Below are 19,373 nucleotides of genomic sequence, written 5' to 3'. Positions count from 1 at the left end.
TTTTATTTATTTTTTCTATTATTTTATTTTTTAAAACAATGTTTTTTTATTTTACATACCAATTTCAGTTCCCTCTCCCTCCCCTCCTCCCTCTCTCCACCTTCCCCCCACCCCACCCCCTCCACCCCTCAGAAAGGATGAGGCCACCCATGGGAAGTCAACAAAGTCTGTCTCATCACTTGAGGCAGGACCAAGGCCCTCCCCCCCTTTATCTAGGCTGAGCAAGGTATCCCTCCATAGGAAATGGGGTCCAAAAAGCCATCAAGAAACTAGGTACCTGTGTTTATGTATGTGTTTGAAACTTTTATTTATAAATTTTCATGAAATATATAGTAAATATCTGTCACATATATTACAATATAAAGTACAAGTAATTTATTAAGTTGCCTCTTTCAGCCAACACTCCCCTTAATCTCTATTAATAAAAAGAAACTCCTGATTTTTTTCAGACAGAGTATGGAGTTCAGAGGATAACCTCCAGGTGCCAGTGCTTACCTTCCCATCTTGTTAAAACAGGACCTCTTTGCCACTGCATAAGCCAGGCTAACTGGCCTGATGGACATCTAGGACTCAGATCTGTGCCTCCATTTCCTGTAGCTGTGCTGGGATCACAAATGCTTATTAGATCCAGCTGAAACATGATTAATAAAAACTCAGAAACAGATATTGGGAGCCAACCTGAGACCAGAAAAGCAAAGTAGTCAGCCCCTGGCTCTTACCTCTACCTCAGTCCAAAATGATGATCCTGCCTTCCAGGAATCCCAGAATGAGACTGAGAGCTGTCTCCTCCTGTTTTATAATCCTCTCTAGTTCTGGGATTAAGGGCGTGCACCACTACCGCCTGGCTTCTGTGGCAGCTAGTGCAGCTACTGGGATTAAAGGTGTGTGCCATTGCTGCCTGGTCTGTATGGCTGACCAGTGTGACTGTTTCACTTTTCTGATCTTCAGGCAAACTTCATTTATTAAAATACAAATAAAATGCCACTACATCCAGCTGTTATGTGAGTTCTGGAGATTTGAATTTAGGTCATTAAGCTTTTGAGGCAAGAACTTCCCCAACCCCAGTTCCTGCATGCTTTAGTTTTTCAGTAAATTTTGTTGTATATTTACTGTGCAACATGATGTTATCAAATATGTATGATAAAGTGGTAAGTAAAGGTTCATGTAAATTGCTATGGAAAATAACTTATTTTTGGTAGGTATGTTTTGGAACATTTATCAAGAATATGCCGCATTCTAAAGCAGTCTGGTGGAAATGCGTTGCTAATTGGGCTTGGAGGAAGCGGTCGGCAATCGTTAACTCGTCTGGCTACATCGATGGCAAAAATGCAGATTTTCCAACCAGAAATTTCTAAGAGTTATGGTATGAATGAATGGAGAGAGGATATGAAGGTAAAAAAATTATGAAGATATCCAGTGCGAAAATGACTGTGTAGCTGTGTGTATTTGTATATTACTACAGTATTACTATAATATTATATAGTTATAGTAATACTGCTCTACCCGTTAGGTGACTGCTATGAGCGCTTTACTTACATGATCTCATTCCATTGGTACAGCCCTCGGGTATGGCAGGTATAGATGTCTCTGTTTCACTGTGGACACTGAAGCTAAAGGAAATTCTCTATAGCAGAGCAAGACTTTGTAATGCAAGTTCTCACGGATGCCCCTGCCTCTGTCTCCATCCTGGTTTGGGAAGACTTATTTCACAGGAATATGTGATTCCCATATCCAAATCGAATCTCATAGCAGTCATTCCCTGCTTGTGGCACTTAAGTCCTTCTCCCTCTTCTGGGATGTTTCCTGAGCCCCAGCGGGAAGGGAATGACGTGGACTTTCAGTTTGAGGCCGAACACTGTGCTCAGTTATTCTCTGTGTCTCTACTAGTTGTGAGTTTGTGTTAATGACCACCCACTATAATGAGAAAATTCTCTAATGAGGGGTGAGAGACTAATCTGTGGGTAGAAAGGTAAGTATTTAGAAGCAGTTTAATGCTGCCTTGGTTAGTTTCTATTGCTCTGAAAAAAACACCACGACCAAAAGCAAGTTGGGGAGGAAAGGTTTATTTGGCTCACAATTCAATAGCACAGTTCATCATCAAAGGATGTCAGGAACTCAAACAGGGCAGGAACCTAGAGGTGGGAGCTGATGCAGAGGCTATGGGGGGTGCTGCTTATAGAACCCAAGACCACCAGCCTAGGGATGACATCATCCACAATGGGCTGGGCCCTCCTGCATTGATCACTAATTAAGAAAATGTCCTATAGGATTGCCTACGGCCTGATCTTTCAGAAATGTTTTCTCAATCGAGGTTCCCTCCTCTTAGAGGACTTTAGTTTATACCAAGTTGACATAAAACTATCCAGCACAAATGTTATGTCCACTTATCAAAAATAACACTAGTTTGCTATCCCTCTAGGGAAAATCACCACCCCCAACCAAAGACTTCTGGGCAAGTTTACAAGTACCATGCATGAGCTCTCTCCTGTGGACCAGGCCTTAGACCAATCAAAACTGTTGTTTTCCCCACATCATAATGTCCATGCCACTGTTTGACCATTGGGCATTGTAGTTCCCAGGGGTCACAGCCCGGTAGGACTGTGGATGGCCTTTCCTCTTCCTTTCCTGCCTGCTACGCACCTTTCAGTCAGTAGTAGGGCTACCACCAAGTCCAGTGAGTGACCAAGTCTCCCTCGCCACTCCCTTGCCTGTGTGGTCTTTGTTTTTTGTTTTTGTTTGTTTGTTTGTTTTGTAGGGAAGATCATTGGGAAGCCCCTGCCCAATAGCTCCAAAGGCGGTAACCTACACCAGAGACTATACTTTTCGTTTGATAATTTATGACTTCTGGGAGGAGCTTTATCATATCACTTAATTTTAATCCTGGCTGTACCTATAATCTCCTAAGAAGTTCTTGATATTTTAGTGGTCAGTTTTAACAGATATCTGCACATCATGTCCACCAGACCACTAAGTCCATTTCAGTTGGGAATTTTGTTTGTGATTGGCCAAAAACAACGGGGAAAAAATAGCTCTAGCTAACTTAAGCAAAAGAGGAAGTTGTTTATATTATGTAAGTGTTCAGAGGTGGATAGTAATTTAGCATGATAGATACAATTTAAGGGCCCAGTTTAGAAATTTCTCTATACTCCCTTAAGTATTCATTTGTCTCACTTTTCCAGCTGGTTCAGTCCATGAGGCAACACAGTTGATTCAAGTATTTTGTATTATTAGTCTTGGTAAGCATCCTTCTCAGTACAAGAGCCATGTTTTAAGTCCAACTCAATCATTAAAGTAAGCTTCTGTAAAGCAAAGGACACTGTCACTAAGTAATAGGCCATTCTTAATCACATGCCTCTTACCAACTGTTATGTCTCAGAGCTTCAGGAAACTAAGTGGTTTGTATTGCTCACCTATAGTATAGGAGAAATGGAGTTGCTGACCGACAGCCCCACTAGAATCAAACCCTTAAACTCAAGCCTAAAAGGAAGGGGAAAGCAAAACCTACACGATCCACTGCATTCTGCTGATTAGTACATTTTTCCTTTAAGACCTTGTTAAGAAATGTAGGCATGAAGGGCCAGAAGACAGTCTTTCTGATCACAGACACTCAGATTAAAGAGGAAGCTTTCCTAGAAGATATTGACAGTGTGCTCAATACTGGCGAGGTTCCTAACATTTTTGCAGCAGATGAGAAGCAAGAAGTAATGGAGGTAAGCGCGTTGCGGGGAAATCCTGCACCCAGCACAGGAATTTTCTTATCATAAACACTTTGCTCTGTTCTTCAGGATACACAGAACTTATACAATCAAGCAATTAGCTAAATATAGCTTATACAATTTAAACCATATTAGTTTAATATGTCATTTTAGTAAAGTTAAAATCTAGCATTGTTTTAAGTCAGAAATTATTCTATAATTGTTATCTTCATAAAATATATGTTACTTAGCATGCTTATGGTCGATGAGAGTTTAATATCATCTCTTAAGCTTGTGAGAGAATCAGAGCTGAGTGTGGTGGTATAGATCTTTAATGCCTGCACTCAGGAGACTGAAGCACAAGGATCATCATTTTGGTGCCAGCTTGATCTATAGTTTGAGATACTATCTCAAAAACAAAACAAAGACATAAACAAAAGACACAGGAAGAAAGGAAACATGACCAATATCTACCTTGATTAGTTGTATGACTTTCTGCTGTCCGGTATAATTTTCAAAAGTCTTACTAAAACTGTGTTTTCTTACAGTTCTAATATATATATGATACATGTGAAAGTCAAGTTTTGTGATCTAAATGACAAGATACAATTGTATAGCACCTACTGCTGTCAACTGTCAGACACTTTGGTCCCCATTTCTAAGACTTACTCCTTTTACATTGACTATATTTACTTTTATCCATGGAACTAATTACTTATATCTGAATGTTTCCTCCCGGATTGAAATGGAGTCAGCCTGGTAGTCTAAGCCCTCTGCTTTTGCCTTCTATGAAATAGGAGCACAGACAGCAGTCCCCCCTACATAGGGTTATAATGAGGTAAGGGAATAAAACAAAACAAGCACTTAACGTAGTGTTTAACACTTAGAAACCCTTCAGCAACCCTTGGTATGTTTATTAGTTTGTGGCCCTGGGTTGAAAAGAAAAAAAAATGCTTTTGCTTTTTTCCTGAGCAATACCATCAAGACAACTCCTGAATGATGATGTTCCCAAATAATAGGAAGATCTCATTCTTCATAGCCCCAAACAAAAAATAGTTACCTGTGGGGAGTTAGATATAGTCAGAGTTTTCCTGCTCTGACCATCTGCTTCCAAATGACCAACATGGAGACTTAATATTAAGTACAAATGCTTGGTAAATAGCTCAGGCTTGTTACAACCTAACTCTTACATTTTAAATTAACCCATATTCCTTATTTGTGCTCTACCACATGGAGGTACCTTTATTAGCATGGTAAGTTCATCTCCTGCTCCCTTAGTGTCTGCTCGTGATTTCAGATTTTGCCCTTCTTCTTCCCAGGATTCTCTCTGGGTCAGACTGTCTTGACCAATCTCTTCCTGCCCAGTTCTCAGCCAATCAGCCTTTTTAGTAACAATAAGAACATTATATATTTTCAGTGTGCAAATATTGTTTCACAGCATTTTCCCCTTTTGTCTAATTAAAAGGAAGGTTTTGACTTTAGCGTAGTAAGACTATATACAACAAAAACAGTTATCAAGTATTTAGTGTATAAATATTGTTTCATGGCGGTAAGACTTCTTTATCTTTGCCTGACTTTACTGCTTACTTTAGCTGTTAACTGTTATTATTTGTTATTAAACTTTTCTCTATTTCCCTATTTTTTATTTGTATATTTTATGCACACTTTTAAAATGTTTTCTTTTTCTTTTTTTTTTCTTTTTTTTATTTTTGGTTTTTCGAGACAGGGTTTCTCTGTGGCTTTGGAGCCTGTCCTGGAACACCAGGCTGGCCTCGAACTCACAGAGATCCACCTGCCTCTGCCTCCCGAGTGCTGGAATTAAAGGCATGTGCCATCACTGCTCGGCTTAAAATGTTTTACTTTTATTTATTTGTATGTGATTGTGTGCCAGTACCTACCTCAGATCCCCTGAAACTGAAGTTACAGGCAATTGTGAGCCACCAGACATGGATGCTGAGAACTGAACCCTGGTCCTCTAGAAGAGCAGTGAGTGCTCTTGACCACTGAGGCATCTCTCTATCCCCTGCGTACGTTTTTGGGATGAGAACTTTCTGTGTTGCTGGGGCTTGGCCACAAGTACCTGGACCCAAGTAGTCTTCCTGGTTGAGCCATCTAAATAGGTGGGGCAACAGATGTGCAACACACCCAGCTTATATCTGCCTTTTTTTCTTGAAACTGGGTCTCATTACTGTAGCTCTGGCTGGTCTCCTCAGCTTATTAAGTGCTAGGAATATAGTTATGCACTGGTACATCCAGTCTACATATTTTTAAAAATATTTTCTTTATTCTTTAACAGTTTCATACATGTATACAATGTATCTGGATCATGTCCATTCATTAATTCCTTTATCCCTCCTTAGACCCCTCACATACAACCCCCTCCTTCCTACCTCATGGTTTTTTTTTTTTGTTGTTGTTGTTGTTGTTTAAATAATTCAGTGAATCCAGTTAGCGCTACCAGCATGTACCTGGGTGTGGGGCCGTACACTGGGGCAGAGGCAGCCTCCAGTGGCCATGCCCCTGAATAGAATTAACTCTCCCTTCTCCAGCAGCTGTCAGTTCAGTAGCACTTCAGGTATGAGTGAAGACTAGTGAGCTGCTACTTCATCCATGCTGGAATGCTGACTTTTTGGTGTAGGTAATTACAGCTTCCATGAGTTCACTAGTGCAACTCACAGCCAGAAGACAGCGTCTCCCAGCACCTCCCCCTCTCCTTCCTCTACATTCTTTCCACCTTTCCCTCTATGATGTTCTCTGAGCCTTGGGGTGTGGGTAGGGGAATATGATAGAGATGGCCCATTTGGGTCTGTGGACTCTGCAGAGAAACTCACTCTCCGGGCGTGAGTTTCTGCATTAACCACGGCCCACTGCAAAAAGAAGCTTCGCTAACCAAAGATGAGGACAGCACTGGCTGATAAACAGGAATTTTTAGAAGGCAGTTTGACAACACGTCCATTTAGCAAAGCAGCAGTAGCAGGCTTTCCCTTAGGCCTTAGGACCTCCTGAGCCATGGAGTTTTGACCAAGTTGACAGTCCCAGGCATAAATTCCCTTCTGTGGAGCAGGCCTCATATCCAATCAGAAAGCTATTAGTTCCCCATTATGCTGCTCTTAAACCAGTGGGCATACCTTACCTCCAGATGACATATCTTTAAAGTTAACACAAGGGAATCATATTTTGTGTGTTCTTACATAACTTAGTTTTTGTTTATTTTGCCAGTGTTACCATACCGCATACACAATACCTCTTTCGTTTTCCCTGTTTTCGTATGCGTGCACACTAAAGCTTTCTTACGACTTTGTGCTTTTCTCACCGCCCCCTGGCCTTTACCTCCCTCCATGTAGGCTTCGTTCTGCTTTAGATTTAAATTCCATGTTTGAGAGGGAACATTCAGTATTTGTCTTTCTGTCCTTCCCCTCCCAGCATCCTCTCATTCTCCTCACCCTTTCTTTAGACTCCTTTCTTCACGTTTCTACTGCACATCGTGTGGATCACACACACACACACACACACACACACACGATTTTGCTCATAAGAGAAAGCATGCTTTCAATGCTTGTCTTTCTGAGTCTGGCTTTTCTTTGTTGTTTAAAGGTTATGTAAAAGCTAATGTGAAAGTGAGAAGGATGTTTTGTGAGTTTAGTCAGTTTCTTACTGACGGACATTATATTAGTTTACATTATTCCTCTAAAATGATGTTGCATTTAGGCCTACATATAATCTTGATGAGTTTTTCTGATTATCTTTACCAGGTAAATTCTTGACAGATAGTTGTTTAAACATCCAATGGTATGAAAATAAGAATTTAAAGACAGTGATACAAGCCTCCTATCCTAATATCTGATCTTCTGGTTTCTGCTCTGTAGGGTGTCCGTCCGGTGGCTCAGGCTGGCAATAAGCATGACGAGCTCAGTCCCTTGGCCCTGTTTGCTTTCTTTGTGAACCGCTGCAAAGACAACCTTCATGTCGTCGTGGCCTTCAGCCCCATAGGAGACGCTTTTCGCAACCGGCTGAGACAGTTCCCGTCCCTCATCAATTGCTGCACTATTGATTGGTTTCAGGTTTGTTTCGTTTTGTTTCAAGGGAGTAGAGTTGCTAATTCTGAAAATTTTTACCAAAGTCATATTTAAGCTGGATTAGTACTCAGCACGTGTTTATCGATAAGTTACTGTAATGATGGGCATAGCACTTAGCACCAGGAGCGGATAAGACTGAGAAGGTTCATAGTCTGGACTAGAAAGCATAAAAGCAATAGTTAGAAAGAAGAGAGACATGATGATGATATACAAAGTGTGGACTGGTGAAAACAGTGAATTTTTGAATTATAAAAATTAACCAGTTGCATCGAAGGTTAGTTGGAACCAAAGGATAGTGTGTGTTTAACATAATATATAATAATGCATATATGTTGTATATTGTATATGATATGATTAATCCAAATTTTTATTATAATTTTATGGGTTTTTGCATTTTAAATTTTAATTGTTTTATTTTTATTTTTTTAAAAAAGAAAACAAACTATCTCTTTTCATTTTACATACCAATCCCAGTTCCCGTTTCCTCCCTTCCTCCCATTCCCTCCACTTTTCTTCCCACCCTACTTCCCATCCACTCCTCAGAGAGGGTAAGGCACATTGCTCTGAGGAAGGGCCAAGGCCCTCCCTAGGCTGAATAAGGTATCCATCCAAAGAGAATAGGTTCCAAAAAGCCAGTTATCAATAGGGATAAATCCTGGTGCCACTGCCAGTGGCCCCAAAGTCTGCCCCAGCCACACAACTGTCAGCTACATTCAGAGAGTCTAGTTTGGGCCTATGCTGGTTCTTGCCATTTGAGGATTGAGGTGTGTGTGTGTGTGTGTGTGTGTGTGTGTGTGTGTGTATGTATGTGTGTATGTGTGTATGTGTGTGTGTGTGTGTTTACTCCTGTGGAGCAAGCCTCCAATCTAATTGAACAGTGGTAAAGAACCTCATCCCAGCACCAGTAGCATATCTTGCTCGACTACTATGTTTTTTAATTAATTAATTATTTTTATTTCAATTTATTTTATGAATATGGGTATTTTGCCTGCACGTATGCCTGTGCACCAGTCATGCCCCAAAAGGCCAAAAGAGGGCATCAGATCTCTGGAACTGGAGTTAAAGATTGTTGTGAGTGCCATGTGAGTGCTGGATCCTCCAGGAGAGCAGCTAGTGTTCTTAGCTACCGAGCCCAATTCCAATAGCCCCCATATTTTAAATTTTAATACAAAGAAAAGTGTGTGTGTGTGTGTGTGTGTGTGTGTGTACAGGTGGGGGATTATGAATGAATTTGGTTCCCATGATTATGGAGCCTTACAGTTGTCAAGATCTTCTTCAGTCCACAGGCAGGCAAATCTCTGAGTTCAAGACCAGCCTGGTATACAGAGTAAGTTCCAGAACAGCCAGGGCCACAAAGAGAAACCCTGTCCTAAGAAACATAAATAAACCATACCCAGACTTTTCTTTCCCCGCTCACCAGTTCCCAAATAACCCATGTGAAAACTTAATTATAAATGTTGACCAATAGCTCAGGCTTGTTACTAGCTAACTCTTACATTTAAATTAACCCATTTCTACTAATCTAAATTCTGCCACATGGCATTACCTCTCTTTCATCTTGCATTCTGTTTCCTCTCCTTGTCTCACTGGCAACTCCTCTGGCTCCACCCTTCTTCCCAGTGTCCTTAGTCTGGTTTTCCTGCCTAACCTTATCCTGTCCAGCTACTGGCCAGTCAGCTTCTTTATTAAACCAATTTCAGCCTCATTTACACAGTGTACAGAAGGAATATTCCACAGCAACAAACAAAACAAACAACAAAAAAAAAATCTTAAAATGTGCACTACTCTAAAAGGAAAAACTTTCAAGCATCTTGTTAAAAGTGAAAGAAAGGAAATAAGGAAAATATTCTAATAAAAACATAAAGAAGCAAAACCTGTTTAATTAAACATTTGAAATGTTTGTTGCAAAGTATTGTTTTAGGCACTGAAGATCCAGCAGTGATAAAAAGGAAGTGCTTGCCTCCAAGGGTTTTGTAATTTTGTGAAGGGTTGAACGGAAGCCAGTAGTAGACAAATGAGTAAATGGAACGTGAGGTATTAGTATGTTCTGGGGACAGCACTCATCACAAGAGGCTGAATAATAACAGAGAGAAGATGGTTCTAGAAAGAGTGTTTCAGGAACACTTTATGTTACTTTGGGGTATAAATATGAAGGAAATGAGAAAGTGAGCCATATAAAGGTCTGAGAAAGCAGGATTCTGGTCAGAGGAAAAAGAAAGAAAGAACTGGAGTGAGATCACAATCGGCATAGTTCTGGATAAAGCAGAAGAAAGCATTTCACTAATGTGGAAAAGACTAGCTAAGAAGAACATTTGGGTAGAAGAAAATAAAAACTTCAGCTTTGGATGTTATGATAGGGATTATGAAGGACTTCTAATGACAGAAATCCAAATTAAATAAGTTTTTTTTTTACTCTGTTCTCATATGGGGAAAGGAACTAATTAATATTGAGTAGAAAGCATCTCCTACAATGGACATGCTAAAATTGAGATGCCTAACAGGTGTCCAAGTAGAGGAGAGGTGAAAGTGACATAATTATGTTCTTAATATGTAACATGTCATTAATGCTTTTTGTGCTAGTCTTATTCTCATTGTCATGTATAAAGAAATCTAAAAAATATTGGAACCTCAGTCTGCTTAATTCTCTTTTCCTCATTCCATTTTCAACTTCATATTCCTAAACTCTTCTTCTATATGAAGTCACTACTTATGTTGTTGGAGTGAGACTGCTCATATTTTTTAAAATAATTCATTTATTTTTCTTTTATGTGCTTTGTTATTTTGCCTGCCTGTGTGTCTGTGTGAGGGTGTAACACCTTGGAGCCGCAGACGGTTGTGAGCTATCATATGGGTGCTGGGAATTGAGCCTGGAGTCACTGGAAGGACAACCAGTGCTCCTAACCACTGGAGACTGCTCATCTTTCATAAACTTTTCTTCTCCTTCTTTCCAGCCATGGCCTGAAGATGCTCTTGAGCGTGTGGCTGTGAATTTCTTAGAAACCCTGGAGCTGACTGAGGTTGAGCGGCAAGAGATAGTCCCGATCTGTAAACACTTCCACACTTCCATTATGGTCCTCTCAGAAAGGTCAGGAATAATGATGCTGAAAATATGCAAATGCCTTGCAATTTCCACCAAAGTGCGGCGTTTTAATATTTATTTCATTTTCTTCTGATCTTTCTGGTTATGTAATTAGTTGAAACCCTCAACTAGCAAGTAATAGAAAAGAAGAACTTATGAAAGTCTGTCTCACAAAGATCTGAAAAACAGCCAAAAGTTAGAATCTGCGGGAAACGTACAACTTGTTTTTTCTCTGGTGTGCATCACTGCTCACCTCTGGCCTTTCCTTGCTTTCTCTTTGACTGTGTTTGGAGGAAGCTGCCCGCCTCTTGGCTTCTGTGTGTACTTCTTGCAGTTTTAGCTGGAGGAAGAAGCTAACCAATTATTTCTAGCTTCCTGCTCCAATTTTATCCCCAAATGTGATTATCATTGTGTCTCATGCCGAGACCTGATCTGATCAACAGTGGTTGGTGTGGCAGATTTCTTAGGTAAAACACTGTTGCTGAGACACTGGGCGGAAATTCCTGAGAAGGTGAGTTGACTGAATGGTGGGGAGAGGGTCGATACCTCCATCGTGTATGTTCTAACTATTGATCCCTATGTCCTTGTCTCCTAGAGGCGTGAACTCAAGTGCTCTTGTATTGATGACATAGAGTCAGTTAGCCAGTATGAGTGACTGGGAATGTGGTACCAAGAAGTGTGCTGTAGTCTGCCTCCCGTGTTTATCCCCTGTAATATCACATACATATCGCATATATATGAGAAACAAAGTTACTTCTCTTGGGTTTGGAGAATGGGTCGGGTCCGGAGTTTGGCTGTGAGGAAGCAGAGGAAGCAGAGCAGCAGCAGTGGGGTAAAGAGTAAGAGGAAGATGTAGACCTAACTAGGAAGCTGTTGAGAGGAGGCATGTTTTAGAAGCAGTAATACAGAAGAGTTACTTTAAGGCATATATATCTCACGTGTGTGGCCTTATACGTTCAGTCAACATGTAACATACAGTGTAACTCATGCTTGTCCCATTTGCAGTTCCCTTTCTGGATGCTTGCCCATCTCACACAATGATTTGAGTGTCTTACCTTGTCTACCAAGGTTAGAGCCTCCTGGTGTGTGACACATAGAAAAATAAAAACTGTATTTTTTTTTTTGCTGTAGTTCACCTTTTATAGACATCTTTGTTGGTTGATTTATTCTTTTTAAATGTGTCATTATTCTTTGATTTTTTTCAGATAAGGACTTTGAATATGGTTATATATAGATTTCTGGAGTTTAATGAAGTTTAAAGACTTAGCATGTTCTGCATAAACCTTAACTTTTATTCATAATCACCTATGGTTAATGCTGCGCTGAATCTACATCGTTGTGGAATCCATTACTTATGCTGTAGCCCATTGCCCGACTCCTTTCTAGGTTCTTAGAAGAGCTGGGAAGACATAACTATGTCACTGCTACTTCTTATCTTGAACTTATTGGCTCCTTCCGGCAACTGTTGACTAGGAAGCGGCAAGCTGTCATGGAAGCAAAACAACGCTACGTGAATGGACTTGACCAGTTAGCTTTTGCTGAGTCTCAGGTAAACTTGATAAGCTGTCCAAAATAATAATATATACTGATAAATGTAAAAAATTAATAACAAAAACAACAGCAACTGTTGGCTGACAGTAAGATGTGTACGAGGTTCTGCTATGTATTTCACTCACATTGTTTCAGTTATTCTTTTAGCAACTCCAAGAGGTGGTGACTTGTAGGTCCTCATTTTATAGATGAATAACTTTTAGAGAAACTCATTAAGTTGCCCAAATGCGACTTAAAAATACATTGTTTTATTTTTAAATAATTTGTTATCATTTGAGAGTAGAAGAATCTATTTTGGCTTTCTATTGTAGCAGATGCTAAACATAAGGTAGGCTTTTTCTAACGAGTCCAGTGCTACTGATACTCACTGGTGTTTTGTTTATATGTCATGGTATGATGAGAGTACCTGAGCTGGCACTTCTCTTATGGTTTTATTTCCTCCATGGTCACTTGTCCCAGTGCCTTGTGAAATACCTAAAATAGTCAAAGCCTTTTGTGAGAAGAACTGGATATGCTCTCACGATTATTTTAGCATGCAAAGAACTGGAAAAATTAAGATTTCTCATGGCCAGAATTTTATGATGCATTTAAGTCTCTAATTTCTATGTCACCTATTACAGCAGTGAAAACTTAATGACAAACTGTCTGTTTAGGTTGGTGAAATGAAACTAGAGCTTGTTGAATTACAGCCCAAGTTGGAGGAGGCTAAAATTGAAAATGCACGCATGATGCAGGTAGGAAAGCAATATTTTTATTGATATCAAAGGACAGTTGAGGGGACTGGAGAGATGGCTCAGAGGTTAAGAGCATTGTCTGCTCTTCCAAAGGTCCTGAGTTCAATTCCCAGCAACCACATGGTGGCTCATAACCATCTGTAATGGGGTCTGGTGCTCTCTTCTGGCCAGCAGGCATATACACAGACAGAATATTGTATACATAATAAATAAATAAATATTTAAAAAAAAAAAGGACAGTTGAGGTGTGTAAAACTACTCTTGAAACTAAGTCTTAGGGAGGGGGAGGGAGGAAGGTGAGTGGAGAAGTGGGAGGGGAATGGGAGGAGAGGAGGAAGTGTAAATTTTTGAATGGAAAAATAAATAAAAAAATAAAATAAAAAAGAAACTAAGTCTTAATTTTTTGTCACAACCTGTTATATCTGGGTGTCTATAGGCCCTTACTGGCCAATAAATCCTATCGAGGTAGCATATTCCTGATTTTGAGCTTTTTGTTAACCTGTGGTTGGTTAGTAGGGTATCATTATAGGGCAAATCTATTGAAGTTCTCTGTGTATGTGGATGTTTACATTTTAGGAGCCTTCCGCAATAGTAGTTTTTCATATGGTTTTCTTTTCAGAAAGTCTCTGGTGTTAATTATCTCTCCTTGTATTTCTTCCTTTAACCTGCCTTCTCATCCCCATCCCCATTTGACCATTCCTGTTCACTATTCCTCTTTCCCCCTTTGTATCACTACTTCTGTCTTCCCTCCTTTGAAATCTATTCCTTGTTCATTTCCTTATTAATTTATTGACATCTGTGGGTATTCTAAACGAGACAAACATATCTAAAAATTCAAAACTAACATCCACAAAAGACATAGGACCTTTGTCTTTCTGGGTCTGGGTGACCAACCCATCAGAATGATTGTTTCCAGCTCTAGCCATTTGCCTTCAAACTTCACAACTTAATTTTTCTTAACAAACCTTTCTCCTATTCAAAATGATGTGTTGAATTCCCTAATTCCCAAACAGTTTTTTTCTCTAGGCTTGAAGAAACAATAGGCTGCTTGAAAATGTGTCTCTATTTTCACCTTATTTCTTTTCTTTAGATTATTGAGATAGAGTCTGCACAAGTAGAGGCAAAAAGAAAATTTGTGAAGTTGGATGAAGAGATAGCCAGTGGGAAGGCGGAAGAAGCCCAGGCTCTGAAGAATGAGTGTGAGAGTGATCTGGCTGAGGCGATCCCAGCCTTGGAGGCAGCTCTGTCTGCGCTGGACACACTCAAGGAAAGTATTTGAATTTGCCACCTTGGGTTTCATCAACAAGGAAGGAATATACACATCTTTGGTTAATGGGCTAGAGCTCCATTTTAAATTTTATATGACTCTATTTTATGTCTATTTTATATTGGGCTATACTGTTCATTTGTCAAGTTAAATGAAACTTACATCCGAACAGTTCTTCTTTGATACAGTGCTATATTTGCATGTTTGCTTTTCCTTGGTTATGTATAATTTTCAGTCAGGATAGCTTAGTGGAAATGCAATGAATGGTCTTTATGAATCCCAAGAGGTTCTGCACATGGGCCAGAAAGGAAAGGGAAGAACTAATGTGTAGCTGCTTTTGCGGCTTCCTGGATATATGTGCATAGAAAACTGTGAGTTGCAATTTCTGCTGTACATTGTGTCGTGTGTGACTGTTAAGGCTCTTTAGGCAAAACCAGAACACTTCACCCAACAGAATATGAGAGTCATGACCTGTTGACTAGGGAGGCTGAGAGTATCCAGACCTTGTTCTTTGCCTGCTTCTTTAATCATTACCATAACTTTCCATGTGGGAGACCTGACAAAACTATAAACTCAACAGTCAGACTGATATAGAAAAGATGGCCTGAGGGGTGTTGTAGGAGCTGTGGGCCTCTTCCCACAGCCTGGCTCCCGGTTGCCTGGCTAGCTTATGCCCCAAAATAACAACACACAAACTGTATTTTTTTAAACACTGCTTGGGGCCGGGCGGTGGTGGCGCACGCCTTTAATCCCAGCACTTGGGAGGCAGAGGCAGGCGGATCTCTGTGAGTTCGAGACCAGCCTGGTCTACAGAGCTAGTTCCAGGACAGGCTCCAAAACCACAGAGAAACCCTTTCTCGAAAAACCAAAAAATAAAAAAATAAAAAAATAAATAAACACTGCTTGGCCCATTATATCTAGCCTCTTCTCGGCTAACTCTCACACCTGGACTAGCCCATTTCTAATAATGTGTGTAGCACCCCAAGGTGCGCTTACCGGGAAGATTCTAGCCCACATCCATCCAGGGTCGGGAACTTCATCGCATCTATCCCAGAGAGGAGAGCTATCGAGTCTGAGCTCACTTCCTCTTCCTCCCAGCATTCTGTTCTGTTTACTCCACCCACCTATGTTCTAACCTATGAGGGCCAAGCAGTTTCTTTATTTTTTAACCAATAACCTTCCTCCATCAGAGGGGGAAAGTCATTCAAAATGTTTGCCTTGGTCAAATGTACAGAGAACACAGGTAGATAACAAAAAAACCTTAAGGCACCCTGTGGAGTCTCTTCCCATCAAGTTTGCCGTCCCTCACAATGAGGGCAACACAGTGTGTTAGCAAAACGCACTTGAGTGGTGAGCAGAGAAAGGAATGTGCTGATTCTTTGGGGAATTATAATCAATCAGGAAGTCAAAATTGCAACTCATTTCAAATAGCTGGTCTCAGCAAATATACTAATGAAATGAAATGTGAAATAAATCCATTTGATGCACAGAAAACCAAGCCATACAGAAATTCTAGGAATGGCAAATCAAGTCAATGGCTGTCAGGATAATGATATCACTGAATTTGAAATGAGTCTTAACACGAATCACAACATCATGAACACTCCAATAATATGAACACACAGTGAGATCTTTTACAAAACCCTTATAAACACCAGTGTTCATAAAACTGAGCCTTACACAGGAAGCATGTAGTTAATGTTAGATGTAGTTAATATGGAGAGCTTCCTGATGCAGTGCATGTTACGTAACATCATTCAATGTCAAAATGATCAAATTAACCAATATCTTCAACTAACAATCAGGTGCTAGATAAATGGATCATCCGATTAACTTCTCTCATCTAGACTATCAAAGAACAGCTTTCACAGATATACTTAAGGTCACAGTGCACAGGTAGAATCCTCAAAACTCTGGCTAAGGCCTCGAAAACAAAACTAGTGTTGGGTGAATGTCCTAAAAGTTCCTGGACTGTGGCAAAAGGGGCATTATTGTTTAACTGGATTGTATTCTGTGATGCATTTATCCCAACAAAAACATCTTTAATCTCCATAAGAAAACCAAATCACCATGGAACTTATGGTACTCAGATATCTTGGTCTAAAAACACAGTATTATGATAGTTTGTCGTGGGCAACATGCCCAGTAAAAGTTCTTTGAAATTATGTCCCAATATTTTTGTACCTGAAGTGTGGTAAAGATTTAGATGAAACTGCATAATTGTAGTGGCATATTGTCACTTTGGTTTGGTTGCAAGCAGTACAATAAACAGTGTAGCTTAGAAATTGTTATAGAACAAAGCAGAATCCACCACCCAGAGCCCATTGTTACCATTCTTTATGCTTCCTGCCACACTTAAAAGTCACGTGGTGCATATTTTCCCTGTAGAGGTTTGTCACCGCAGACGAATTTAACAAGATTTTGTTTATATTTTAAAAATTGGTTTTAGGTTATTTTAGTAAGTGTGGGGTAAAGAATGATTGTAAGCCACCCTGTGGGTGCTGAGAACTGAACCCCAAAACAATTTGCTTTTAATAGAAACATCATTCCAGGCAACCAAGACCTTTTTTTTTTTTTTTTTAATTTTTCAAGACAGGTTCTCTCTATAGCTTTGGAGCCTGTCCTGGAACTAGCTCTTGTAGACCAGGCTGGCCTCGAACTCACAGAGATCCGCCTGCCTCTGCCTCCTTAGTGTTGGGATTAAAGGAGTGTGCCACCACCGCCCGGCCAAGACCATTTATTTAAGAAACTATTTTATCACTGTGTTCCAAGAACTTTAAGATTAATCTCTAATACAAGAATCTTAGTCCCTTCAAATCCTGCCAGTTCAGGACATTGGTCTAAGCCTCTGCTTTTGGTCAGAGTCTGCTGCTATGTATTTCCTGCTATGCAGTATTATTAACATGAGTTAGGGCCCTAGTTGATTCTATTTAGTATAAGAAGTCAAGAAGATTTAAGGAAATTTATGAATAAATAACAATTTATTGAAAGAACAACAGAAGATCTTAAGATCTTCTAAGAATAACACACAAAGACAAACCACAGAACGGTCTAATAGAGGAACTGTTTCTCCAAGAATGAAGCCCACAGACCTTGTCTACAGAACTGTACGGCTCCACACTCACCCATAGCAGTGAGACATGTTCCTCAAGCCACCCATTGTGTGAGTTCTAGTGAGACCTGGGGGCTGTGATAGTGGAACCTGTACCACATAGGGACCAAGATACCCACTAGCTTTCCAGCACTTGATCCATGACGAGATCAATATCAGAGATCATCTCAGAAGGACACTGGGATACTAAGACACCTGGTGCTATCTTTCCTAACAATAGACAGGTGCGGATCGTAGTTCTACCACGTGCTTGTTGCTCCTTTACATCATTTCACAAGGACTTGGGCCTGGTCTCTGCTCCACTCTCAAGATGTTTATTTCCTAAAATTACTTTTTGTTTTTATTTTTGAGATAGCATCTCACTGTGTAACCCAGGCTGGCCACAGCTTAGCACCCTTTCCTTCACCTCCCGAGTTCTGAGGTTATAGAAGAATATTGCCACACCTAGCCCCAACATCTTTTTTCTTTAATTCTCATTATTTAAAAGTAAGCTATTTTATAAGGATGTCTTCTTTTCTTTTGATATAGCCGGCTGATATTACAATTGTGAAATCAATGAAGAATCCTCCAGCTGGTGTTAAACTCGTTATGGCTGCTGTTTGTGTCATGAAAGATATAAAACCAGAAAAAATTTCAGATCCTTCAGGAACTGGGGGAAAGGTAATAACTGGGCACAGATTAAATCATATTATTGAATGGCAAAAACAGAATTTATTTTACCATTATCAGATTAAATACTAACAACCTGTAATCCAGGGGGGAAATATTGTTTTTCAGGTTTAATGGACTCATAACTACAGAAGTAAATATGGTATCAGAAAGCTGTGGTTCCAGTTGTTTCTATTTTCTTCTCTGTCCATACAGACTTCCTGTTCTTATGTCAGTACGTGCTGAGGCCTGTATTTAGTAGCTAAGATTGTAAGAATGTGACATATAGCCTTCAGGTCAATGATTAAAATTTTAATATTAAGTTTATATCCATGTTTAAAATACATCATGTTTTACATATTTAACATGTTTTTGGGAGAAGAGTCTCTTCCTATTTTTTTTTTTAAACACAGGGTTTTACCCATAGCCCTGACTGCCCCGGAACACTGTAAGTATAAGTTAACTAGGCCGACCTTGAACTCACAGAAATCGACCTGCCCCCTCTAGCATGCTGTAACTGAAGGTGTGCGCCACCAGCTCTGGCATGGAATGGGCCTTTATTTTCAAGAAGTTAAGATTTTTAAAAATATATAAACGCTTTTCTGACTAGTATGTGCTTTTAATTGTATAACTAGTACATTTCCATAAACTTCATTTGTAGATATTGGATTATTGGGGACCTAGCAAAAAACTTCTGGGAGATATGAATTTCTTAAGAGATCTGCGAGAGTACGACAAGGACAATATTCCAGTAAGTTATATTCCAGTAAGTTATATTCCAGTAAGTTATATTCCAGTAAGTTATATTCCAGTAAGTTATATTCCAGTAAGTTATATTGGAGTTTCTTCTCGAAATGCGACTTTGTCCTGACGTCAAAGAGCTTTAAATTATTCACTGTCTGATAAGACATAAGGAGATAATCCTTTTGTGAGACTAAGATAATTGATAAAGGAATACTAACATTTATTAATGGATGTAGAATATATTTTTATAACAAAAGACACTTTCAGATAATTAGAAAGTCAATAAATTCATATTTTAGTGTACTGTTGACTTGAAAAGTTCTCTAAATACCTTCATATAATAGTTCCTTTATTAGAAAATCTTGTTCATATTTACATAAAGAAGGTAACATTTTCCATTTGAATTGTTATTTATTAATGCTAATTATTCTGTTTTCAAATGTTCTATCAATCCACAGTCTTGTTAG

At 39.5% G+C, this 19,373-nt stretch overlaps 1 protein-coding gene across 1 annotated transcript in view; it reads left to right on the top strand.

The window, feature by feature from the left end:
* The window catches only part of Dnah12 (dynein axonemal heavy chain 12), a 161,927-nt gene that overhangs the window by 92,970 nt on the left and 49,584 nt on the right, over window positions 1–19,373 (top strand). The window contains exons 42-50 of the mRNA XM_057770077.1: window positions 1,200–1,392; window positions 3,549–3,710; window positions 7,562–7,756; window positions 10,723–10,856; window positions 12,237–12,399; window positions 13,055–13,135; window positions 14,226–14,400; window positions 18,041–18,174; window positions 18,824–18,913. Coding sequence (XP_057626060.1) covers window positions 1,200–1,392; window positions 3,549–3,710; window positions 7,562–7,756; window positions 10,723–10,856; window positions 12,237–12,399; window positions 13,055–13,135; window positions 14,226–14,400; window positions 18,041–18,174; window positions 18,824–18,913 — 1,327 coding nt within the window. The remainder of the gene's footprint in view (window positions 1–1,199; window positions 1,393–3,548; window positions 3,711–7,561; window positions 7,757–10,722; window positions 10,857–12,236; window positions 12,400–13,054; window positions 13,136–14,225; window positions 14,401–18,040; window positions 18,175–18,823; window positions 18,914–19,373) is intronic.

Source organism: Chionomys nivalis, chromosome 5 (genome assembly GCF_950005125.1).
Source record: "Chionomys nivalis chromosome 5, mChiNiv1.1, whole genome shotgun sequence".
Lineage (NCBI taxonomy): Eukaryota > Metazoa > Chordata > Mammalia > Rodentia > Cricetidae > Chionomys > Chionomys nivalis.
This window is presented reverse-complemented; position numbering and strand designations above follow the sequence as displayed.